Raw genomic sequence first — 26,122 nt, 5'->3', positions numbered from 1 at the left:
TTTTAATATACCTCGATTAACGTTGATTTAACACCAACGAACTGGACACTTTAGTTATTAAAAAAACGAGTGAGAATTAGACTTGAAGATAGAGCACATCAAACTACACTGTATATCTACGCTATTAGGTTTTGTTTTGAAATGTTCTGAGAAATGAGTGCAGCTTCGAAATGTGTCACTTCCGGTGACGCAGAGACGTCGGATGTTTTGGGTCGTTGCTAGATTAGAAGCTAAAACACCTTAAAAGCTACATTTGAAGAACGCCAACGGTAATTTATATCTGTATGCGTTATTTATATCTGTTTATGTCAGTTATGTTTCACATTGTGGCGGTTACTTGTAGGAAAACGGTTAGCTAACGTCATGCTAACGTCATGTTGTGGTGTTTAAAAGGTGGCTGCGATGGGAGTGGACCAGACGGAACCGGGGATGCCGGCGGACCCGGTGGGCAGGCGGGTGTCCTGCGACGGGGAGCGGGCCACGGTGCGGTATGTGGGCCCGGTGCCACCGACAGCAGGTGAGAAAGAACCGGAGTGAGACGGACATTTCTCACTCAGTCACCCTGTCACCCTGTCATTATCAATAACTAGTTAGGTCAGTGTTGGGAAGTAAGTACAGTCAATGCTGTACTGTATATGTGGGCCAGAACGGGCCTTTTGGGGGGGTGGGGGACATATCATAGTGGGGGGTCTGGGTGTAAAGTAACGTTACTTTAAGCCAGTGGTGTAGTCTACGTGATACGCAGGTAAACGCAGTATACCCACTAAAAAAGCTCCAGGATGTCCATATACCCACTTAAAAATGCCCAGTGCCACGCAACAACATACTTTGCATTATATTTTTGATATATAAGGTAAATATAAGGTATTTCTACGTAAATCGGTGCATAAAAGTGTATCAGAATACAGGAAATTAAGTCTTTGACGCTCAAAATTCCCCTGTTGGAGGACACCCAGACCCCCCACTATGATATGATGATATATTGGTGCTGAAACTTGAATCTTATACCAAGAAAAGAACATAAAACAAACAAACCAGCAGATGTGCGGCAGACACGTGTGGATCCTGAGGCCGCGCGCTAACACCAACACTAACCCAGTTTGTGTTTCCTGTGCTCAGGGCTGTGGCTCGGCGTTGAGTGGGATAACCCCGAGCGAGGTAAACACGACGGCAGCCACGAGGGAGTCCAGTATTTTACATGCAGGTAATTCTCAGTGGTTACTGTCACGTTATCACAACATGAAGCTACAAGCTGAAAGCTGGAAGTCCCAGTGCTCCTGTGCTGTTTCCTCAACACGTTCTCACACTCATCTCGTAAAATACGGACGCCTGGTCAGCTGCCTCTGGCGTTGTTGTTGGCGCTAAAAGTCTCCTTTAGCGTCAGATCTCGACGCGCTTTATCTAAACACGCTCAAAAGTGACGTGGGTGGGCTTATAAAAAGGTACGTTTCCATGACACGCGGGACAAGAACGGGACGGTTGGGTTTAGATAAAGAAGAACGGGACAGTTGGGTTTAGATAAAGAAGAACGGGACAGTTGGGTTTAGGAAAAGAAGAACGGGACGGTTGGGTTTAGGTAAAGAACAGCGGGACGGTTGGTTTTGGTAAAGAAGAACGGGACGGTTGGGTTTAGATAAAGAAGAACGGGACGGTTGGGTTTAGATAAAGAAGAACGGGACGGTTGGTTTTGGTAAAGAAGAACGGAAGAACGGGACGGTTGGGTTTAGGTAAAGAACAACGGGACGGTTGGTTTTGGTAAAGAACGGGACGGTTGGGTTTAGGTAAAGAAGAACAGGGACAGTTGGGTTTAGGTAAAGAAGAACGGGACAGTTGGGTTTAGGTAAAGAAGAACGGGACAGTTGGGTTTAGGTAAAGAACGGGACTGTTGGGTTTAGGTAAAGAACGGGACAGTTGGGTTTAGGTAAAGAAGAACGGGACTGTTGGGTTTAGGTAAAGAAGAACGGGACAGTTGGGTTTAGGTAAAGAAGAACGGGACGGTTGGGTTTAGGTAAAGAAGAACGGGACGGTTGGGTTTTGGTAAAGAAGAACGGGACAGTTGGGTTTAGGTAAAGAACAACGGGACGGTTGGTTTTGGTAAAGAACGGGACGGTTGGGTTTAGGTAAAGAACGGGATGATTGGTTTTGGTAAAGAAGAACGGGACAGTTGGGTTTAGAAAAAGAAGAACGGGACGGTTGGGTTTAGGTAAAGAAGAACGGGACAGTTGGGTTTAGGTAAAGAAGAACGGGACGGTTGGGTTTAGGTAAAGAAGAACGGGACGGTTGGGTTTAGGTAAAGAAGAACGGGACGGTTGGGTTTAGGTAAAGAAAGACGGGAGCTAGGACGGTTGGGTTTAGGTAAAGAAGAACGGGACAGTTGGGTTTAGGTAAAGAAGAACGGGACAGTTGGGTTTAGGTAAAGAAGAACGGGACAGGGTTTAGAAGAAACGGGACTTGGGTTTAGGTAAAGAAGAACGGACGGGTTAGGTTTAGGTAAAGAAAGAACGGGGCGGGTTGGGTTTTAGGTAAAGAAGAACGGACGGTTGGGTTTTCGGTAAAGAAGAACGGACGGTTGGTTTTAGGTAAAGAAGAACGGGCGTTGAGCACGACGCGGGACACGATCCCTGGTCTCCGGGGTGAAAGTCCCGTGTTGTTTGATCCATCCTCCCACACATGCTCACACACAGACTTACACACACACACACACACACACACACACACACACACACACACACAGTAATAATAAAAAGTAATCCGTGTTTATTTGAAACATGTAATCTAAAAGATTTTGTCCCCGATGGATTCTCCCAGAAACCCTAAAGGCGGCTCCTTCGTCCGTCCCGCGAAGGCGAGCTTCGGAGTGGACTTCCTGACCGCCCTGCAACAGGTGTACCAGATCAAAGAGGAGGTGCTGAGTGAGGAGATCGCCATCTCCTCCAAGAAGCTCAAGTGGGCGTTCAAGGACTGCTGCAGGTACGCTGCCCGGCGGACAGCTTGTGTCCTCGCACCGAACGAGCCGTCTGTCGGCTGTCAGACGCTGCAGCTCTGCTCCACATCGGGACATAACACAGATTACACCGTGATTGTAATTTGGTCTTAAAATGCTCATATTATGCTCATTTTCAGGTTCATAATTGTATTTAGAGGTTATATCACAATAGGTTTACATGGTTTAATTTACTAGCCTAGGACTACTAGCCAGTCAGAAGCAGAGTATGAGGGCCCTGACAGTACCTAGGTAAGGACTACTAGCCAGTCAGAAGCAGAGTATTAGGGCGTGTCCTGACAGTACCTAGGTAAGGACTACTAGCCAGTCAGAAGCAGAGTATGAGGGCGTGTCCTGACAGTACCTAGGTAAGGACTACTAGCCAGTCAGAAGCAGAGTATGAGGGCGTGTCCTGACAGTACCTAGGTAAGGACTACTAGCCAGTCAGAATGTGTGTTCCAAAGTGACCACGTTTGTTTCTGAAGTAAAGGCTGGACTACCTCGGGGACTTTGGGCTTTTTCACTTTGTAAACCTATAACATGCACAAAAAAAGATATATAACACAATAAAGGAAAGGGGAAAAGCCAAAAAGCGTAATGTGAGCACCTTAATAGGTCAGGGTGTGAGGACATATTTCCTTATATTGATTCCACTGTTGTTCTCGTTTTTTTGTCTCGACAGTTTTGAGAGTCGTACGTCGGTGTTGTTTGATTTCTGCGAAGTGAACGGGCCCGGGGCGGAGGGAGAAGTCAGAAAAACAACACCACGTATCTTTTTACACACACGGGACTCTCTGACGTGGCTTTCTGTTTCAGACGCTGCTTCTCCCGAGGACGTTTGTCGTCACCAGGCGTAAGTTCTCTCAGTCTCGACGCCGTTGCTCGGCTGGTTTAGATTCCTCACGATGATGCAAAACTGTCAACAAAACTATAAACCATATGTGATAACGAAACAAGTAGATGATTGATCGTTCAGTCGATTAACGGGAAATTCATTTAAGTTTATTTAAGTTACCCTTTAGATAAGACAACCCTTTATTGCTCATTCCCAAGAGGGGGAAACCTGTTTTCGCAGCAGCACAAGGAAATAATTAAGCACAGATACATGGAGAAAATATAAGAGGTATTTAATATATGTTTACGGTGAAATGCTTGAGTGTTGAGTTGTTGTAAGACTGTTAGGTTGTGGTTGTTGTCAGCGTGAATGTCCGCGGCTCCTTAACAGCAGCGAGCAGACGTGGAGTGGCTGGGCCTGAGCGGGACTCTGCTGTCCTGCTGGGAGGACGTGGCTGCCATCGCACAGCAGCTGGACCAACTGGACTCACTTCAGCTCAGGTGTGTGTGTGTGTGTGTGTGTGTGTGTGTGTGTGTGTAATTCTCTCCTTCCACTAAACACTTCTGGTTTTGGTTTTTAGTGACAACAGACTGCGTTTGCCCTCCGACCCCTCGGCTCACTGCCAGGCTTTCTGCAACCTCAAAGTCCTCGCCCTCAACAGATGCGACCTCACCTGGCCACAGGTACCATCGTAGAGCTGGCTCTATGGCTCTGTGTTGAATCTACGCTGTAGCCCGACACGCACCTCTCCAGAAACACACCGGCTCTGCTATTCCCGTCACAATGGCTTGGACACTTACCTAAGCTATGACATAGGCACAGGCTCTGCGTAGAGCATACTGCTCTAAATCGGCCTTAAAACCTTCCACATACACACACCCACACACACACACACACACACACACACACACACCGTACAGCTGTCTGTTGATTCTGCTTGCAGAGTTTCTTCATGATTTCTTCCTCTCTCTGCTGGTCTCTGGTCAGATCCTGGAGTGCGCCCCCATGTGGCCACAGCTGGAGGATCTGTGTGTAGAAGAAAACAACATCACAGAGCTGCAGAGGTAACGCCGTCACTTGTTTCCTTCAGTCCAAGGGGCGGTGCCATTCGTGGGGCCCAACCCAAAACCTTGGGCGGTCCAGACAGACAGACAGACACACGCACACGCACCTGAGCTGAAGTGTGTCCAGTTTGTCTCCATTTCTGGCAGCTATTTGCACTATTTCTCAAGCCATTTGATAATAGAAACACAAATCTGTACATCATTTGGGAAAAACATGATAGTTGCCACGGAAAGACTGCATAGGATTGTCATAAAGTGTGCATGTCTGTAAGGGCGAGACTCATGGGTATCCCGGGAACCCATTTTTATTCAGTTATCTTGAGGTCAGGGGACCCCTTTGAAAATGGCCATGGCAGTTTTTCCCTCGCCAAAATGTAGCCTAACTTTGGAGCGTTATTTAGCCTCCTTCCCGACAAGCTAGCATGACATTTCATATGATACCACTGTCTCCTTTATCTTCTTTCTCTAGCTTTGAATCAGAGCTCGCAGCCTCTGAAAGACCGTCAGGTTGTCCTAAACGATTGGGGGGCTTTTGAGAAAACAAGTCGGGGCTGGAGCCCCCGAAGCTCCGCCCCTGCTCCAGTCTGATGTATGTGACATTCAGACTGCGTTCACGTCGTGTAACGGTGATGTGTTTTGATGTTTTAAAGGCCTGACGGAGTGCTGCAGTCGCTGAAGAGTCTCAATGTGTCCTGTAATCCTTTAGAGCAACGCAGCGTGCTCAGCATCGCGGCTCTGCCCAGGTACAGGACACTTTGACATCATTACACCAACACTACGGTTCAAATTAGGAAAACTTGTTCCGTTGTTTGACATCATTTAGGTTTAAACCCACGCCGTTGTTTTTTGTGTGTTTGCAGGCTGGAGCAGCTGAAGTTGATTAAGATCGGACTGTCCGACATTAGATTTGACGACGCCGCTCCTGGTAAAAATAACACATTTTAATGAATACTTACTTCCATTTCACTGTTGCGTTATATTTATGATTGTCTCATTTTATTTTCCTCATTGCAGAAGTGTTTTAGTCCTGGTTCAGTGATGTAACGCACGTTTGTTTTGAGCTGATGACATTATAACCTGTGTTAGTTAGCTGATTATTGAGTGTAACTGCCGAGTCTTTCCCCCGTAGGATCTCAAACGGCCTTGTTCCCAGCACTGAAGAATCTCAACCTGGATGACAACAACATCTCTGAGGTCAGTGGCGTTTATTTCTGCTCAGACGTGGAACACAACAACTTATTCAGGAGATATTCAGGCCGCACGTACACAGGTATATTGTTTTTTAAATGTTGCTTTTTTTTCTGCGTTTTGGCCTTTCATCGCACAGACAGACACACACACACACAGACAGACACACACAGATACACACAGAGACAGATACACACAGAGACAGATACACACACACACACACAGACAGAGACAGATACACACACACACACACACACACACATATACAGATACACACACACACACACACACACACACACACACACACACACACACACACACACACACACACACACACACACACACACACATATACACACAGATACACACACACACACACACAGACAGAGACAGATACACACACACACACACAAACAGCCAGAGACAGATACACAGACAGACACACACACAGACACACACCCGCACATACCCGTTTTTATTACATCATGAGGACCAGTGTTTTGCCCTCTCGTCCACGCAAACTGCGTTTTAGGTCACTGAAAACACATCTTTTGTAGAACTCCTTCCAGGGTGAAGATGTTGTGTGTGTGAGCACCGTTATCTCCTTTTGTGAGGTGTCACACATGAGGCGAAATTTCGTGCAATGGCAGGCCGACATGTCCAAAATAGAGCTGGTTCTAATGGCCGACTAATGGTCGGCTGTCTTATATGTTGGCACATACATGTGCAGTTACTCTTCCCCTCTGTTGAGGAACAGAGGCGTCAGAAGATAGATTTACTAAACAACAGCCTTGGACCTGGAAAACATTTAAATGCTCATATTATGCTTTTTGGCTTTTCCCCTTTCCTTTATTGTGTTATATATCTTTTTTGTGCACATTATAGGTTTACAAAGTGAAAAAGCCCAAAGTCCTCCCCAAAGGGACTTACCATCTCCAACAGAAAACACTGTTCACAAACTGCTCCAAACAGCTCTACTGTAGTCCAGCCTTTACTTCAGAAACAAACGTGGTCACTTTGGAACACACGTTATAATGCTCGCCTAGCTGCTAGCATGGCACGCCCTCATACTCTGCTTCTGACTGGCTAGTAGTCCTTACCTAGCTACTGAGCAAGCATGTAGTCCTTACCTAGCTACTGAGCACGTAGTCCTTACCTAGCTACTGAGCGTGTAGTCCTTACCTAGCTACTGAGCGAGCATGTAGTCCTTACCTAGCTACTGAGCACGTAGTCCTTACCTAGCTACTGAGCATGTAGTCCTTACCTAGCTACTGAGCACGTAGTCCTTACCTAGCTACTGAGCATGTAGTCCTTACCTAGCTACTGAGCAAGCATGTAGTCCTTACCTAGCTACTGAGCATGTAGTCCTTACCTAGCTACTGAGCAAGCATGTAGTCCTTACCTAGCTACTGAGCATGTAGTCCTTACCTAGCTACTGAGCATGTAGTCCTTACCTAGCTACTGAGCATGTAGTCCTTACCTAGCTACTGAGCATGTGCGACTGCCAACAAAGATGTTCCAGCAGTGAGAGGTCTCACTCTGTAGCTAAAACAGAGACCTGAACACAGGGTGAAAAGAGGAGCTGCAGCAATGAGCAGTACAACTAAAATATGGTGTGTTTTGATAATTAATTAAACCATGTAAACCTATTCTGGTACAACCTCTAACTACAATTATGAACCTGAAACGTACCCCCGGCAGTCCTCCAAAGTACCCCTAGGGGGACACGGACCCCCTGCAGTCCTCCAGAGTACCCCTAGGGGGACACAGACCCCTGCAGTCCTCCAGAGTACCCCTAGGGGGACACGGACCCCCTGCAGTCCTCCAGAGTACCCCTAGGGGGACACGGACCCCCTGCAGTCCTCCAAAGTACTCCTAGGGGGACACGGACCCCCATTTGAGAACCACTGCTTTAGGTAATAGCTTTTCTTACAGGCTTCTGGTTGGCCAACGTGGATGTAGGGTTAGAGTTGGTTTGACTCCTCACAGCGCTTCAACCATAGACTGTAAACATAATGGAGGAAAGCTGGAGCTCCTTAAAGCTGCATTCTCTCTGATATCCAGCAGGGGGCGACTCCACTGGATCCAGAAAGTCTGTTTCTCTAGAAGTCTATGAGAACGTGACCCACTTCTCTCTTGACTTATTAGCTCGGTCAACCTTTTTTATAATGAGTTCATAGTCTCAGTCGCTAGTTTCAACACAGCGTCATGGTCATGTTCAAACATGACTGAAAAAGGAAACTAAAAAGCCATAGACTATGTTTACAGTCTATGGCTTCAACAGAGTTTTTTTGTGATTTATATTTGGACACATTTTGGACACAACTGCTGGTGTGGATGGGATCTGTTTTGCGTGTTCATGTGGACTAGGCCTCAGTTATCCAGCTGTTAAATGGACTAAAAGTATGAAACCGTATTACTGTATTTCAATTAAGCTTGTGGCTCATTGAAAGAGCTACTACTCAGCATCACTGATGGGCATGGCTGTCTCTCTCTCTCTGTCTCTCTCTCTCGGTCTCTCTCTCTCGGTCTCTCTCTCAGTGGCGTGTGGTGGACGAGCTGGCCAAGCTTCCCGGTCTGGTTCAGTTTTCGTGTAGCGGTAACCCGCTGGCGAGCAGTGACGGAAACCCCAAAACAGCCACTCAGATGCTGATCGCCAAACTGGGACAACTGGTCCTCCTCAACCGAAATATTGTGAGCTGAACCTGTGTGTGTGTGTGTGTGTGTGTGTGTGTGTGTGTGTGTGTGTGTGTGTCTGTGTGTGTCTGTGTGTGTCTGTGTGTGTGTGTGTGTGTGTGTGTGTGTGTGTGTGTGTGTGTGTGTGGTGAAAGAGTGTCAGGAATAAGCTTCGGAGCGAGTCCCACACAGTACGCACTTTTTAAGGACCGCTGCAGTAAGAACTAAAAGTATGAATTTCAAACTCAGCCTGTGTGTGTGTGTGTGTGTGTGTGTCTTGCCATGGTTTCCATCAGCTGCGCCCTGAGGACAGGAGGGGGGCGGAGCTCGACTACATCAAGATGTTCGGCGAAGAGTGGCTGAAGGCCGGAGGGGCGAGTCAGCTCAGCACCCAGTTCGCCAGTCAGCACCCTCGTTACCAGAGTCTCATCAACAGTGAGTCACACGCCCACAGTTACCAGGATTTAAAGGAGCAGTCCCTGAAATTAGTGCACGTGTCCACTGGCAGCGTCCTTTCTAAGTGAGCAGCCGCAGAAGGCATTCTGGGAGCGCCCCGCCCTCTGATTGGTTGATTGCACGTTACGCCCAAAACCCACCTCTGATTAATGAAGACACTAAGGTCAACCCTTTAGAACCATGCGCCCAGCGCACGGAGCCTTTTTGCTGCCGTTTAAACTAGCAAAAGTGGATTTGGACACGCCCTAAACACACCTGCAGCAGGCGCTTCACACCTGACGGGTTCCACTGTCTCTACTTACAGAGCAGAGCCTGAGCTCACACGCTGGAGATTCCCCCACAATGATGATAACGATGCAGATGGTCTTGTGTTTCAGAGTACGGCGCTCCAGAGGAAGGCGAGTTCAAGAAGCAGGAACCCTTCGCCCTGAAAAACCAGCTGTTAAGTAAGCCCCACTCCTGTCTGCTCCCTGATTGGCTGATGAATAAAACAGGCCGGTAATAAACACAATGCAATGTGACGTAGGGCTGCACGGTGTGAGGGAAATATGTCGTTGAATATCTTGATAACGATATAACCTGCGATGAATAATCAGATATTGAAGTGTTCTCAGTTCTGCTGTCGTCAGCGTTCTGCTAAAACTCAACACACTGCTTGTTGAGTTTAAAACGAATGAAAGGAAATCATTTCCATCTTCTTTTAATCGAACACACTGAACATTGAGTTGAATATAAAAGGCAGCACAAGAAATCTCTGAGTGCCTTTAGCGATGTGTTTGTTGCTCCAGTTGATATCGTGATAATGATATAAAAACAGGATGTTGTGCAGCCCTGTTGATTGATCGGTTTGAGTCATTTTTTTATGAAAAAGTGGGGAAAAAAAGTCTAACGTGTGTGATGTCAGCTTGTTAAATGTGAATATTGTTCTAGTTCCTTCTCTGCTCTGGGACAGGACACTGAATATCTTTGAGTCGTGGACAAAACAAGACATTAGAGGTCAACTTGGACTTTTTGGGAAACACTGATCCACATTTTTCACCATCTTCTGACATTTTAGAGACCAGACAACTCATCCAGACAAAAAAAATCGACACATTAATGTAATTATTGCGGCTGTAAGCAGTCCAACGAAGTTGTGTGGCGAGGGACTGACCACTGACAGACGCTTGAACACAACTGTGACGCGCTCCACATTGTACTGCAGTGATTTCATTCTTCCTGTCCCACACGTACTACACAATAAGCACTGCAGGTACCGATGTAAAATGAGCTTGTGAGTAGAAAATAATCACATTAGTGCGGCGGTCAACAGAAAGTGTTCACTCCCAGGCTCCCCTCCGTCAAAACCCCCCAAAAACCCAGGTGCACAGGTGAAGCAAACGAACATCTAATCACTCCCGCTCAAACCGCCCACCACCCACAATACACGTGCACAACGCAACAATCAACAAGCAACACAAATGGGACCACAAACAGCATACAGTATGTGGCTCCTACACCAACCGTTAGCTGGGGGTTGGAGCAGATTTCCTGCCAGAGTCAAACCACTGACGTCGTCTCTCCTCCGCAGAGATTAACTTTGTGTTCCCGGACGACGCCGACCGGAAGCCCATTGAGAAGAAACTTCCAGGTAAATCAACAGAAAAGTGTTGTGTATTTTTCCTCTGGGAGCTTTTGTAACACTCGACTCGAGCGTCTGTTTCCGAATGACCGTGACGTCTAAAAGGCCTTCCAGCGGGGTTACAGAGCGTGTGTTCTGTTCTGCAGCGTCCATGGTTGTTCAGAAGGTGAAGGGACTCCTGTACAGACTGCTGAAGGTTCCTGCTGCTGATCTGAAGCTCACCTACACCTGCAACAAGGTAAGACGTGTCCCTCCCTCCCTCCCTCCCACACACCACTGGTACTGTGGAAAAACCTCAAACGTACGTACAACAGCACTTAGGAATACAATACAATACTCAGGCCAGGGCCAGCCCATACATCGTGTAATGACAACGTCCTGCTACTACAGGGGTGTCAAACTTCACTAAGGGCCACGCTGGAATATGAGGGCATTGACATGCTTGTATTTAAGAGAAAAAGTCAAACATTTAAATGATTGCAGGCCTCATATTGCTTTCTCACTTGCAGTTGTGGGCATCATAAAGCCCTAAAAAAAGAAAAAAGGTCCTTCGCCATCATAGAAAAGAAAACGCCAAAACAGGTGGAACAAAGCAACAAAACTGTCTTAAAAACATTGGAAAATGTGACATAAGCATTGAAAAAAAGCGCCTGAAACGTCGGAAAAAATCAACAAAAACGTCGGAAAATAGCACCACAAATAGCAAGATTTGCGAGGGGCGGGATATGGCCCGCGGGCCTCGAGTTTGACACGTGTCCTACTACATCAACTGACAATACTGCTGTACGTTTACTACACGAAGCTAAGTAAGTAGTAAGCTAGGAGTAAACACTGATCGATATTTTCTGATATTTTAGAGACCAAACAACTCATCCATTAATCAACGATGAAAATAATTGTTAGCTGCAGCCCAAAAACGCGACTTGTTAGTTCAACGATAGTATCAGTAAGTTAACTATACTGTTATATAAATATAACTAGGTTGTATTCTTCTTGAACAGTTCCAACGAAGCTTTGATTCCTGACTAAGTATTAACATCCCTGAGCCAGTGTCACGTACTAAAGAGAAGTTCCGTTTTCTTTTCCAGAAGGTGGGGACAGAGTTTGAGATCGACAGCGACCTGAAGACGCTACAGTTTTACTCCATAGAGGACGGAGACCAGGTGTTGGTGCGCTGGTCCTGACCCGGGACCAGCGGTGAAGATCCGGCCGCTCGGTCCACGGCAGAGACAGAACAGAGACAGAACTTCTGTGTTCGACCGAGACACAGACTCACACTGGATTGTGCGTCTCAGAAACTAAACTGCACCACGCTCCTTCGGGACTTCCCTCAGAATCGTCCCTGAGTGAAATCTACTCTAAGTCATTCAAGCATTTTTGTTGCAGCTCAGTCTCACTCCCAGCAGTTTTGAACACGCTTTCAGAACCATTTTATTTGTCACTGTAAAACCTTGTCACAACGAAATGAAAGTGCTACTCCTTCTGGTGCCTAGAAGTATACATTCATACGCACTAGAGGATGGATACCGACGGTACCGGCCGGGCCGGGTTCAGACAGATATTTAGAAATGATGTTGGGGTTCTGGTCGGGCTCGGTCACATCAGCGCGATGAGGCATTGAACATTTTACATTTTAAAACAGCTGATTATGTAGGTGCGCGCCTGTGTTAACGCCGATGCTCTCATCTGTTGACATTTCTGAATGCCTTCCTACAGCTGCTTCATAAAAGATTTCCACACAAACAAACGTACTTGTGTCGTTAGTCTGAGAAAAAAAAATGAGATTTTACCCGTCGGGCTCTGACATAAATATCTTAATGCCTGTCGGGCTTGGGCCGGGTTCGGTTACTGCTCTGTCGGACCCTTCCACAAACCATACCCTCACATACACATAATGGGACCCTTGAATCACGCCGTACTCCCACACCAAGAAATCTTAGGAAAAGTGCAAATGCAGTGCCAAACAGGCCAGGTAATCATTCAGCATGACGAAGTCCTATTTCTGTAACTGAATGTTCAGCGTTGTGATGGCTGCGGAGAAAACGCCGTCTCTGAACCTGGATGTGGAGGGTTCTGACAGACCTGTAAACGCCTTCCCGGGTGAGAGGAGTCCTCGATTGTTTGTTTTTTGCCCTGCTGAGGTAACAGGATGCTGTCAAGCGTGGGCAGCGAGCAGCCAATGATCTTTTCTGCAGACCGGATGTCATCGGGGCCTTTGTGTCCTTTAGTCTCAGTCAGACGCAGGGGGCTCCAACCCCACCCCCCAATGCCTGATCCCATCGACACTCTTGGCCTCACTTTCAACGTGCAGGGTAAAACAACGTAGTCAGGGACACGCGGGACGTGACCCCCGGTCTCTGGGGTGAAAGTCCTGTGTTGTTTGACCCATTCTGAGGATTCAGATGCAGCTGTACGATCCGTGTTGATGTGTTTAATAAACTATAAGATGATCATATAGTCGGTTTCTGGTCATTTTAACGTAACTGGTGCAGTAAGTGAAGGTTGAGTCATAGAGACTAACTACAGGCGGGGCTGTAGAGTGAAGAACTCACTCGTTTATTTTCGGTTACAATCTCAGTTTCATTTCTATGTTTTTGTGGCCTTTTTATGTTTTTTTTGACAATTATTTAGACGTTTTTGTCGCCTTTTTTTACTTTTTCAGACATTTGTCGCCTTTTGAAAAAAAACTGTACGCTCTTGGTCTAGATCAACGACATTTCCAGGATAACTGCCTCACCTTCCTCTCTCTGTGTGTTGCTGTAACAACAACAACAACAAACTCCGAGCTAGCGAGCTACACGCTTAAAATATCAAGTTCTGAAGAAGATGTGGACGGTGCAACAAGTCAGACCTGCTGGTTCCTTCAGGGAACGATTGTAAAGATTTACTAAGAATATGTTAGATCATTTCCTCTCTAACTGGGAGGTTTTGGGACTGATTGGTGGGATTGCTGTGGACGAAGTACACACGGAGATACACTGGTAAGAGATAATGAGGTGTAACCATGTATCAGCTCATTTAAATAGCTCACGTTACAGTATTGGGTCAACGGTTAACTTCATTTAATGTTGCATGTGGCGTTTTCGTCTGCGGGGTGCAGATGTTCCACCAGAGCAGAAGTGTGGTGCGAGACCAACCGAAGATGATCTAAGCAGGTTGTTGCTCGTCGAGGTGTCTAAAATCAGGAATGAATGGACAACGGGGAGGCTGACACGGAGGGCAGTTGCCACCGTTACTCAAGACCCATTTTCAGTTGACTATGCCTTTTAATTCCTTTTATAAGCTGCGTTAAAACGACTCATTTTCTCATCACTATATGACATAACTCACCGGACTGATTGAGTATAGTTAAACATGTTTTATTGAGGCTGTACAGGCTGCCAATGTCCTTTCTTTGGCTCATAGTTTAAAGACAAACATGGGAAGTCATAGCCGCCTGTTCCTTTTTAAGGTTTTGCAGCTTATTTCGAATCTTTTTTTATATATATATATATATATATATATATATATATATATGTGTATATGTGTGTTTTCGTCGCTTTTTTTAATACACGGTATGTTAGTCCCCGCAATAATACATTCTGGGCTTTTCCCGAAGTTTTTGTTGCATTTTTTGACGTTTTTGTCGCGATAATAATCTTTTCTTTTCATCACAGGAAAAACAACCTAAATAAACTAAAAGTAGATTTTCTTCCGGGCTAATGATGCGTTCCAGACACAACTTTTAGCCTGTAAGTTACGACTTAAAGTCACGACTCACGACTGTAGCGCTCCAGGCAAAGTCACGACAAACCCTTCTAGCTAGCGTTACCTAACGTTAGCTAGCGGATACCTAACGTTGACGTTAGCTGGCGCTAGCTGATACTAGCGATTTCTAGTCTGTGACATATTTTGAGCTTCATTTAATAAACATAACCTGTAGTAGTACACAATCGTATGTGTATTGTTTTGATTACAATGTGCGGAATTACTTTACGTTGCCTATTTATTTCTATTTCTCTCCGTTAATCACCGGCGTCTGTACAGCATCAACAGGAGGCGCCATTGTTGTGGGGTGACAACAGGGGTCGCTTTTTTGTGTGTGACATCAAAAACTGTAACTGGGAGTACAACGATCTGGTACCAGTTCACGGGGAGTAAGTTACGGGTTTGACTGCCGTTGCAGGACGCTTTCACGGGTAGAAGGTGGTGAAAATACATCAGATCAGTGCATAAACTCCAGTACTCTCTGATACCGACAGTGTTGGGAAGGATACTTTCAAAACGTATTCCGTTACAGAGTACAGAGTACATGCCCAAAAATGTAATTTGTAACGTATTCCGTTACGTTACTCAATCTGAGTAACGTATTCTGAATACTTGGAGTACTTCCACATTGAACTGCATGTTATAAGTAGGAATGCAGCCATCACATCCAGCTCACTAAACAGGCCTGTTCTGGTGTGTTCTTCTGGTCCAACTGGCTGAATGTGGACCTGAACAAGCAGATAGGTTGTTGTATTTGTAGTCCTGAACTGCAAACTACAAAACTCTAACCGCAGTCTAAGCTACCACGAGCTAATCTTAGCTAACGTTAGCTAACATGTCAAACGGAGCGAGTCTTTCAACGGCTCTGGGTCTAGTTAATCAGCACGTAGGAGAATGTAAAGTCACACGTCAGCTATAAAACAGCAAGGTGAGCAGTAACACTACAGCAGACGACTACGCTGGGCTACAAATACTTTAAGATGCTTCTTCAGGTTGGAGGTGGAGGAATCTGGACGCTGAAAGGAGGCTGGTTGCTGGCAGCAGAGGCTGCCCCGTTATATTTCCTTCTCCCTTCTCTTTCTTTAATGTGAAACGCTGTTTGTATTTCCCAGATAGGAACCATTCCTGCCCTGGCTCTGTTGCTCCATCTCTACCTCTATCAGTGATCAATAGCTCATTTTTCGTTTTCATATTGGGGCTTCTGGGAAATACGTGGCGTTGCGAGAGTGAATAAACCCGTGAACCAGAGGTATCGTCATGTAATCCATTGATTTCAGCAATGTAACTGTAATCTAAATACCAGCTATTTAAATTGTAACTGTAACGGAGTACAGTTACTCATAGTTTGTATTCTGAATACGTCACGCCGGTACATGTACTCCGTTACTCCCCACCACTGGATACCGATACCAGCATTTTAGGCGTTATCGGGACTTGTCAGATACTGGTATCGGCATCAGAACATCTCTTGTCTCAACGTCGGGTTTATATGATGAGTCTTTTAAAAAAAGAAACAGGTTTTTAGTTGTCTTTCCTTTTTTATTTTGGATGAAAACACAGACTCGTATCAGCGACTGAAACTAAATGATCACTGCTCAAGTCTTCATTGTAAAAAAACAAAAACAAAAAAAAAACACAAAACGAAACGATGCTCACATGAGAAGTACAAACACCTCGGTCTGCACACATCTTCACAGTAATCATCATCGTCATCAGGTAGATCTCAGGAAACATCAGCACCGTTAAAAACATCCGAGAATGTCGTCTGCATATCAGGAAATTATTTACAAGTTCATATAAAAAATACACTGTGAGTAGTAGCACAAACAAGAGGACCGTAGTGGTGATGGACATCCAAAAACACTGAGCAAACATGTCAGTTTTAGGGGAAAGAAATGTTATTTTCTCATATAGGATTGCTAAAATATAGAATAATGTTCAGATTGGTAGTTTTATTTGACCAACGAACAACTTCTAGTTTAATTTAAACATTTTCTTAAGCTTTATCTCGAGTGTGTCTGTTAGTCACCTTATTACAAGTGAAACAAGAAGAACACGTCTCTGACAGTTTTATATCTAATTACAGTTTGATATATATCATATAAAATATAAAATAAGATTTCTCAGTCAGATAATCTTTCTTTCAGGTGAGTTTAAAGGACAAAATGGACCTAGGGGTTAATAACGTGTGTGTGTACCGAGTCGACCGTTCTCTGGGACGTTTTCATGCTAATTGAATGCGTCTGTAGCTTTAAACAAGCTAGCGCAGACCGCTGGTTAGCTGCTAACGCTAGCTCTACGGGTCAGAGGGTTAACCTCTATTTCTACACCACTAACAAGGCTCAAAATATCACCACACTTCCACGGTGGCATCATGAGGTCCCTCCATGTTAACACAAGCAGTGAGAACGTTGTAGGCGTTCGTGGTTCGTCTGGTCGTGACTGTTTCCCAAGATGGCGCCCGCATGTAAACACGACCGCTAATGTCTTTGTAATAAACACGTCTTTGTACGCCTACAACGTTCTCACTGCTTGTGTTAACATGGAGGGACCTCATGATGCCACCGTGGAAGTGTGGTGATATTTTGAGCCTTGTTAGTGGTGTAGAAATAGAGGTTAACCCTCTGACCCGAAAGCTAGCGTTAGCAGCTAACCAGCGGTCTGCGCTAGCTTGTTTAAAGCTACAGACGCATTCAATTAGCATGAAAACGTCCCAGAGAACGGTCGACTCAGTACACACACACGTTATTAACCCCTAGGTCCATTTTGCGCCGGATTTGTCCTTTAAGGTTTTGTCAGAAACCTTTTCAAGGCCCTTAGAGTCCTTCCCTCGAGTATTTGATCATCCCAAAAAGACAAGAGTTAATATCTGATTGTTTCTCGCAGTTATCTTTCAGACCACATATATAAGAAATACGATATAAAAACACACGTCCAGTACGGTATCAGTTGATTATCTGGTATCAATAAAAGCGTTTTTTTTTAGTTCACCTGCTGCCTTTAAAAAAGCTCCCTGTACTTTAGGTTTAGAGTCCCTTTGTAATCGGACTCCGTGTTGAAGAACAAACACCGATCAGAAACAGATCATTATCTCCTCAAGTATGACATCGTTAGAAACAGCTTCCCAGGGCCCGAAACAAACCCACGTAAGAACTCTTACAACGATCGTACAAATGTTCAATTCAAGTAGGAACTTGACTTAACGCTCCTGTTGTCCTCGGGGGGCAAAAGTAACACGGATGGTTCTCTCCACAAGTAAAAGAAATGGTTATGTCACTAATGTCATTGAGTTTATAAAAGAACATAGAAAAAACAACTTTGCATTTCAATTTGGACCCAGAAAAAGTAGAAGTCGCATTGGTCGACGGGAAGACAACGTAAGGGTTAAGTGTGTGTAGTTTTTGGTTCCCCAGGGGCAGCAGCGGCGTCGTCGTCGCTCTGCACACGTCACGGGGTCGGCTCCACGCAGCGGGCGCCGTCGGTGCCGGCCGGGCAGCGGCAGGAGAAGCCGCCGAGCCGCGGCAGACACAGGTGAGAGCAGCCGCCGTTGTCCGAGCAGTAGTTGTAAACTAGACAGAGAGAGAGACAGAGAGAGAGAGAGAGAGAGAGAGAGAGAGAGAGAGAGACAGAGACAGAGAGAGAGACAGAGACAGAGAGAGAGAGAGAGACAGAGAGAGAGAGACAGAGAGAGAGAGACAGAGAGAGAGAGACAGAGAGAGAGAGACAGAGAGAGAGAGAGAGAGAGAGACAGAGAGAGAGAGAGAGAGACAGAGACAGAGAGAGAGAGAGACAGAGAGAGAGAGAGAGAGAGAGAGAGAGAGAGAGAGAGACAGAGAGAGAGAGAAGGGGACAATGTTAGGAAGTCATCAACCCTCTGAGGACAAAAAGGCGGTCCGGTGCGTCCAAACCATGTCGGACAAAATGCCCGTTTAAAATGACATATGTTATAACATTTCATTTCAGACATTTATTTACTATTTTAATCATATATATATAAAACCTAAGACTTTGGTAAACTCATTTCAAGCCCCGAAACAATACGTACAACACACACACACACACGCACGCACACACACACACACACACACACACACACACACACACACACAGACACACACACACACACACACACACACACACACACACACACACACACACACACACACACACACACACACAGACACACACACACACACACACACACACAGACACACACACACACACACACACACACACACAGACACACACACACACACACACACACACACAGATTTGAGGAATTTCAAAAAGCGAACATCAACGTTTCAGCTTTAGGACAAATGATGTCTTCACACGTCGCTCTGAGACAGATCTGGGCGTCACCAAACAGGAAGCTGAGTGTGTTCTGATCATTTTGATACGGGGATCAGTTATATGCAAACACCCTGAAAAGGTCAGCTTAAGAAGATGTGTGAAAATGCCTCAGAGGGGTTAATGCCGGGCTGCAAGTACCCGATAATGTATTCATTTGGACTATTTTCATAAGTAATTGGCAGCAATCAACATTATTTTCCAGTGTGAATAACAGTGAGCCTCCAAGGCATTCAATGACGACGCATAGACGTTCAAATCTGGGTGCAAAGGAAAGAACATCACTGCTTTCATCAACAAAAGTCCTAGTATAGTATCTTAAAAAACATAGGACCGATGTATATGTGACATACTCGACCAATAGTATTATTTAGGTTCTACTGTGGGACGTTTGACTTTGACATCTGGGGAGACTCGGAGCTCGCTGGAAGCAAAGCCAGAGCAGAGTTTGGAGATTTGTAACAGCAGCTTTTCCGCTTCGGCACGGGTTTTATCTGAAACTAATGCCTTCCTTTTCCCATGTTTTTGTGTCTTAGTTACAAAATGTGAACAAAAATATTTGGAACGGGTCCAGTATTGAGTGATGAACGCTGCAACTGGCAGCCGTGAACCGGGCTGTAATGTAACCCTGCAGGACAAATGTTCAGTTATGAAAGGATCCCTCCAGAGATAGACCTTTTAGTTAAAGAGGAAGATCCTTTTAGTTTAACATGAAACAGCCCCAAAATCACCATCACCAAACCCACCAGACTCCATGTAAATAATCAGGACTTTTAGCGTGTATAGAGCCAGCATATTTCCACCAGACTCCATGTAAATAATCAGGACTTTTAGCGTGTATAGAGCCAGCATATCTCCACCAGACTCCATGTAAATAATCAGGACTTTTAGCGTGTATAGAGCCAGCATATCTCCACCAGACTCCATGTAAATAATCAGGACTTTTAGCGTGTATAGAGCCAGCATATCTCCACATGTAAATGGGTGAATTAAGGGTTTATTTCAACCAAACCAGAGTGGTGATTGTTGGAACAGTGGAAAGATGAACCAAGACGGCTTTTGGTAGTTTTATTTAGTTTCTGTCCACTTTGAATGAAGTGTGTTTTACGATGATAAAAGTCCTGATTATTTACATGGAGTCTGGTGGGTTTGGTGATGGTGATTTTGGGGCTGTTTCATGTTAAACTAAAAGGATCTTCCTCTTTAACTAAAAGGTCTATCTCTGTAGGGATCCTTTCATAATGTTGTCAGACACTCAGAATAATAATCTGAGTCTGTCAGCAGCAACAACACAACTTTTAGTGGACCAAATTGAAAGTTTAACGTTACATTGCAGCTTGTTTCTCTCGCTTAATACTGGACCAGTTTTTAAAACTATGTTGCTCACATCAGTTACCCTTTAACAAATCGGACAGACTGTAACAACATTACAGAGGGAAGTGATCATGAAAACATGTTGTCAAGTAAAACAGAAAATGTTCAGCAAGGCTGTGGCTTTAGGAAGCGGATCAACAGTCCGTCGTTGGCTGGTTGAAAGCCGTCAGTGTTGCAGAGAGTCCAGCAGGTGGACGCTCGGGCTCTGCCTGCTGAATAGTTGGGGGCTCGGAGCCAGCTGTGAGTCTTCACGTCCACAGCTGGCTTCCGCCCTGAGGTCACTTCACCCACAGTTCCCACGCTTATATCCCCCCACATGTTATATACATCTGGAATCAGTTACTCCGGTCACAGAGGACAGCTGTACTCTCTGTGCATTACACTGCTCTCATCAGAGCTGCTCTCAGGCCACATCTCCACCGCTGCGTTTCGGTTTTTAAGCGTTTTAGTTTTGAGCCAAAAGTGATCTCAGTGCACCGAGTGTTTTCGTCTGTTTAAACTAACACGCCCAAACCTCATATCTCATCAACATCCTGGTATACTGGGCATAAACAGGAGGCAGCGTGGAGACTCCGCCCACTGCTGCTGTTATCGGTCACGAGACGTCGTGACCGATAAGACCCAATCAGGAGGAGAAACGTTGGCGTCGGTGTCGGCGTTGCCAAAGGTCAAAGTGCTTCCTAATGTCTCCGGTTTAGGGGCTCGGAAACGCCAGAGCAGGGGGAATGAGAGGGGGAAACACCAGAGCAGGAGGAATGAGAGGGGGACACCAGAGCAGGGGGAATGAGAGGGGAAACGCCAGAGCAGGGGGAATGAGAGGGGGGACACACCAGAGCAGGGGGAATGAGAGGGGGGGAACACCAGAGCAGGGGGAAACGCCAGAGCAGGAGGAATGAGAGGGGGACACCAGAGCAGGGGGAATGAGAGGGGGGGACACCAGAGCAGGGGGAATGAGAGGGGGGGGAAACTCCAGAGCAGGGGGAATGAGAGGAGGAAACACCAGAGCAGGGGGAATGAGAGGGGGAAACGCCAGAGCAGGGGGAATGAGAGGGGGGAACGCCAGAGCAGGAGGAATGAGAGGGGGAAACGCCAGAGCAGGGGGAATGAGAGGGGGGAACACCAGAGCAGGGGGAATGAGAGGGGGGAACTCCAGAGCAGGGGGAATGAGAGGGGGGAACGTAGCAGAAGATATTCCTTTATAAACCAAAACGTAGCAGAGTAAATGTAGCCTGAGTTATATAGTGCGTTCCTGGGAATGACGTCACACCGAGTTCCATTTAAATAAGCCAGATTTTCATTGCGGGGTTAGCTCTCGCCAGGTTAGCCATGGTTAGCAATACCAGTTGATAACATCGCATCAGGCTGTTGTTTTGTGCATAAAAACGGCGTAGCAACACGGCCACAGATAGAAGTGCCGTAACTGTCAGTGCTGTTGATGCACGGAGCAGCCGGGTTGGATTCTGAGCTCGGGAAGCTTCTTTTTCCATAAAAAAATGACTCAAACTGATTAATCTAAATAGTTGCAGATTAATAGTTAACCCTCCTGTCCTCCTCGGCTCCTACATCAGAAAGTTGGGTTTCTTTCAACCAAACTGCCCAAAAGTAACACAGAACTCTTCACACGTACAAGTAAGGATCAGTTCAATACTGCCGTTGACTTTTGGGTGTTGACGCAACTCTGACAGTCTGTGGTTATCCATAAACATCCCCTGATCTTAACTATCAGTCATAATATGCATCACTATGCATTTAAAAAAATAAAAGGATAAAATATCATAAAGGATACATGAGGCTTATTGACTATAAAATCCAAAAATGAGTTTAAAAATAGTGGTACCAAGTGTATACTGGTGGTAGTGGGGAAAAATGCTACAAAAACGTTGAAAAATGCTACAAAAACGTTGAAAAATGCTACAGAAACGTTGAAAAATGCTACAAAAATGTGTTCAAAACATGTTATGACATGGGAGGACAACAGGAGTTAACGGTTAATGGATCCCTCCTTGCAGCGGCTGTGTAGCTTGTTAACGGCAGCGTAGCCGTACCTTGTGGACACTGCGTCGGCGTCGTGGTGATGCCGTACAGCCGAGAGCGCTTCTGTGGCAGAAACTCCTCCGTCTCCTTCTCCGAGTGACGGTCCACAGCGACCACCGCCTCCCTGCAAAGAGAAACCCCCCCCACCACAAAACAAGCCGTTGGTTGAGCCCGGACCACACAGAGATGTTACACAGTCTGGTTAACGGCGCTGTTAAACACGCCGTAATGGGACAGCTGCAGTCAAACAACGGAGCTGGAAATAGCAGCGTTTACAGAGCAGCGCTGATGTTTACCTAACGTCCACTCAGACTCTGAGACGGCCACATGGTCCGACTCTGTAAGGTCTCTGGGGGGGGATTAATACACGCAGGGGATTTCATTCATTCTGTCTGTCAACTTCTTCCAAGGGTCCGTTTCACTACAACTTTACAGAATACTTGCACTTTGTTACGATTAGTTTTTGGGGCTTTTGTGGCCTGTATTCGATTGTGCAGCTGTAGACAGGAAAGAGAGGAGGGGGGGTGACGTGCAGCAAAGGGCTGCGGGGCGGAAGACTAAATCAGGGGGGTCAAACTCAGTTTCACTACGGACCACACTGGAAGAACCAGAATCCCATCCAGAGCCGCACGCACGTTTAGTTTAATGACTTTTAGACAAGAGAAAAGTCAAATATCTTTGACTGTATTATTGCATGTCTCATATAGTCTTCTCACCGTAAAGCCCCAAAAAATACAGAAAAAAAGTTCCTTAGACATCATAGAAAAAAGGTCGCAAAAGCAACAAAAGCATCAGAAAAAAAAACGTTGGAAAAAGTGACTAAAAACCGTGCGGGCCAAAGTTTATTGAGAACCTAGATTGACATGCGGGCCGGATCAAAATCTGCGAGGGGCCGGATTTAGCCCACAGGCCTCGAGTTAGACACACATGCTTTAAACAATTTAGTATTGTAAGCTTTGGCCACTCAGATGGTCCCGATATCTGGCCGACTAACGACTAACACAGGGCGCACGCTCAACCAGCTGAGCTACCAGGTGAGCTAGCAGTGTGTTGCATTTAATGCCGCCTCACTAGACGCACACGTAAACCCTGGATTAAAAACAAATGATCTCAAAATAATCATTCCATCAAACTTTCTGTGAAACTGGACCCCTCTCAACCCTCTTCCTAACCCTTGGCTGCCTCTCTGACTGCTGCTGCTGCTGTGAGACAGCTGCTGTGAGTGTGTTACCTCCTCCAGTCGGTGTAATAAAGCTTCCTTCCAAAGGAGACGAGAGCGAACGGATACTGGATCCCTTCCACGATCTTCCTCCTCAGCCTGCGGTGAGGATCCATACACTCCACCTTACGAGTTCCTGCACAGCCATCAATCAAACGATCCGTCATTCAGCCATAGTGAGGAGCACATGAAGCAGAATAAACCTGGACTAACAGCGTGGTCAGCAGAGAATCTACTCACTGCGGAAGTTAAAATCCTTTGTGTCTAACAAAATGTTCTGCATCTTGGTCATTTATCAAAAGTCTTTTAGTGTAACCTTCTCATTTATCTGCTGGTCCGATGGTCTGTGTGTGTCTGTGTGTGATGAGCCTAAACAGCACCGTGAGGGTCTGCTCCAAAACTAATCAGAGTTCAGCAGAGCGTTGTGTTTTATTTGGTAAAAGCCAAACAAGTTATTGACCAACATGCCCATGTCCTGTCCCGGAGTCCTTATGTTTTTTTCGCCCAGCAGTTTTCCTTGGATTAGGGTGGCACCTAAATCATGGTTGCAGCTGCTGCTGTGGTCCTGCTCCCCGCCCTGCTATGCTCTGCAGTGCCCTGCTACACCGTGCTACGTCCTGCTACGTCCTGCAGTGCCCTGCTACATCCTGTTACGTACTGCAGTGCCCTGCTATGCCCTGCTACACCCTGCTACGCTCTGCAGTGCCCTGCTATGCCCTGCTACGCCCTACAGTGCCCTGCTACGCTCTGCAGTGCCCTGCTACATCTTGCTACGCTCTGCAGTGCCCTGCTACGCTCTGCAGTGCCCTGCTACATCTTGCTACGCTCTGCAGTGCCCTGCTATGCTCTGCTGTGCCCTGCTATGCTCTGCCGTGCCCTGCTACACCCTGCTATGCTCTGCTGTGCCCTGCTACACCCTGCTATGCTCTGCTGTGCCCTGCTATGGTCTGCTGTGCCCTGCTACGCCCTGCTATGCTCTGCTATGCTCTGCTGTGCCCTGCTACGCCTTGTTATGCTCTGCTGTGCCCTGCTACGCTCTGCAGTGCCCTGCTACGGCCCTGCTACACCCTGCTACGCCCTACAGTGCCCTGTAACACCCTGCAGTGCCCTGCTACACTATGAACTACTACAACTACTATTTGTAGTCATAGTTCCACTATCTTTATTGTGACTATTATTGCCGCTGTTCATCACCCCCCCAACCAGCACCGTCAGACACCACCTACCAAGAGTCCGGGTCTGTCCCAGGTTTCTCCCTAAAAGGAAGTTTCTCCTCGCCACTGTTGCACTAAATGCTCGCTGTTGGGGGAATTACTGGAATTGTTGGGGCTTTGTAAACTATATAGTGTGGTCTAGACCTCCTCTGTCTGTACAGTGTCCTGAGATAACTCTTGTTATGATTTGATACTATAAATAAAATTGAACTATCCACAGTTCACACCAGCCACGGAAACAAACTGCTATTCAAAGTCCTTCATTCCGTCTGCTATCAGACTTTTTAACCTTGGCAATACTCTCTTATTGTATTATCCTGAGGTTTGGACTGCTTGTGCTCCATTTGTCTGGGAAGCCCATTTATTTATGTAGAGTTCAGCTGTACATAAATTCCTTCAGCTGTTTATGAAAAGTCATAAGGTCGTAATTACACGACTTGGCAGAGCCGTCTGCTCTACTGAACTCAAGCACACATTCATCCGCTCTCTCTCTCCCTTTGAGGGTGAACAACTGGGACAGAGACATCAGGCTAAAACAGATTTTTACTCTTTGTGTGAGAGAGGACAGAGAAGGGACACTAACGTTACATCCTGTTGGTCATACATGTTGGTCTCATTTGTAGTCGTAATACAGGGAATTTATATTTGAACTACAACACCACGGGATAATAAAAATAGGAGCATTAGAGGCGCTGCATGGACGTAGGAAAACTACGACCTGTTTAAAATGATTTAGGTCCTAGAACACAATACTTGTTGGTTGTGTAGTTGTTGTTCAGGTGTGTCTCACCTGCGTCGGCCCAGCACAGCTGCTGGTCTTCCAAGTCAAAGGTCAGGCCGTTGGGGAGCCCCAGGTCGTCTTTCACCAGCACGGTCCGGTCCGTCCCGTCCATGTTGGACATCTCAATCTTGGGACCGTCTCTGTTCCAGTCAGCCCAGTACAGCCGCCTACAGCAAACGGGACAAACGCCAGTTAACGTGTGTTCACACAGCCGGCGTCGGCCGCAGACGATATGGCGGAAACGCAGGTCTTGCCATTCGTTTTTATGGGGGTAGTACGTTAACCTGGGGGGGGGGGGACCGAAAAAACTGCAGCGGGCTGGCGGCAAAAAGTTGTCTTGTCGGTATGTTTTGAGGTGGTGTGAGAGTCCCATACAGGAAACAGGAAACACCACTGCCTCTATCTCTGCCACGAGAATGTTTTAAAACACCAAACGCAAGCTCTGAACTGGCCAGGAGTTTGCGGGACAGCTGACTGTTTCCTCAGTCCCTCCGTCCCTTTAATTTCTCCCTTTTCCAGGAAATGAAGCTGCCTTCAAGTGCAGAAACGTCCAGATCTATAAACGATCTGACGGAGGTGG

At 46.3% G+C, this 26,122-nt stretch overlaps 2 protein-coding genes across 4 annotated transcripts in view; one reads left to right on the top strand and one right to left on the bottom strand.

The window, feature by feature from the left end:
• Window positions 1-178: 178 nt before the first annotated feature.
• Window positions 179-13,270, top strand: tbce (tubulin folding cofactor E). Of its 3 annotated transcripts, none has more exons than XM_078271873.1 (17): window positions 179-269; window positions 394-517; window positions 1,120-1,204; window positions 2,809-2,970; window positions 3,666-3,751; window positions 4,219-4,318; window positions 4,399-4,501; window positions 4,806-4,882; window positions 5,533-5,625; window positions 5,743-5,807; window positions 6,012-6,076; window positions 8,612-8,764; window positions 9,043-9,181; window positions 9,580-9,648; window positions 10,773-10,832; window positions 10,970-11,061; window positions 11,915-13,270. In XM_078271873.1, exons 2-17 carry the CDS (start codon window positions 403-405, stop codon window positions 12,005-12,007), a joined length of 1,557 nt encoding a protein of 518 aa, XP_078127999.1. In that variant the 5' UTR covers window positions 179-269; window positions 394-402; the 3' UTR covers window positions 12,008-13,270. The 3 variants fall into 3 exon arrangements, with proteins under 3 accessions (XP_078127999.1, XP_078127983.1, XP_078127991.1); XM_078271857.1 differs by having other exon boundaries at window positions 11,912-13,270; XM_078271865.1 differs by having other exon boundaries at window positions 185-282; window positions 11,912-13,270.
• A 3,705-nt stretch (window positions 13,271-16,975) lies between these two features.
• Window positions 16,976-26,122, bottom strand: part of LOC144531602 (nidogen-1-like) — a 51,987-nt gene continuing 42,840 nt past the window's right edge. Inside the window, 4 exon segments of the mRNA XM_078271844.1 lie at window positions 16,976-18,139; window positions 22,340-22,452; window positions 23,560-23,683; window positions 25,552-25,709. Coding sequence (XP_078127970.1) covers window positions 18,018-18,139; window positions 22,340-22,452; window positions 23,560-23,683; window positions 25,552-25,709 — 517 coding nt within the window. The 3' untranslated portion in view covers window positions 16,976-18,017.

The sequence above is a fragment of the Sander vitreus genome, chromosome 2 (assembly GCF_031162955.1).
Source record: "Sander vitreus isolate 19-12246 chromosome 2, sanVit1, whole genome shotgun sequence".
Classification (NCBI taxonomy): domain Eukaryota; kingdom Metazoa; phylum Chordata; class Actinopteri; order Perciformes; family Percidae; genus Sander; species Sander vitreus.
This window is presented reverse-complemented; position numbering and strand designations above follow the sequence as displayed.

Excerpts from the sequence above, each read along its gene's own strand:
- tbce (XM_078271857.1), top strand. The coding sequence starts at position 403 with ATGGGAGTGGACCAGACGGAACCGGGGATGCCGGCGGACCCGGTGGGC. Across the intron at positions 4,502-4,805 it reads GCGACCTCACCTGGCCACAG|ATCCTGGAGTGCGCCCCCAT; the intron begins GTACCATCGTAG and ends GTCTCTGGTCAG. Across the intron at positions 5,626-5,742 it reads AGCATCGCGGCTCTGCCCAG|GCTGGAGCAGCTGAAGTTGA; the intron begins GTACAGGACACT and ends GTGTGTTTGCAG.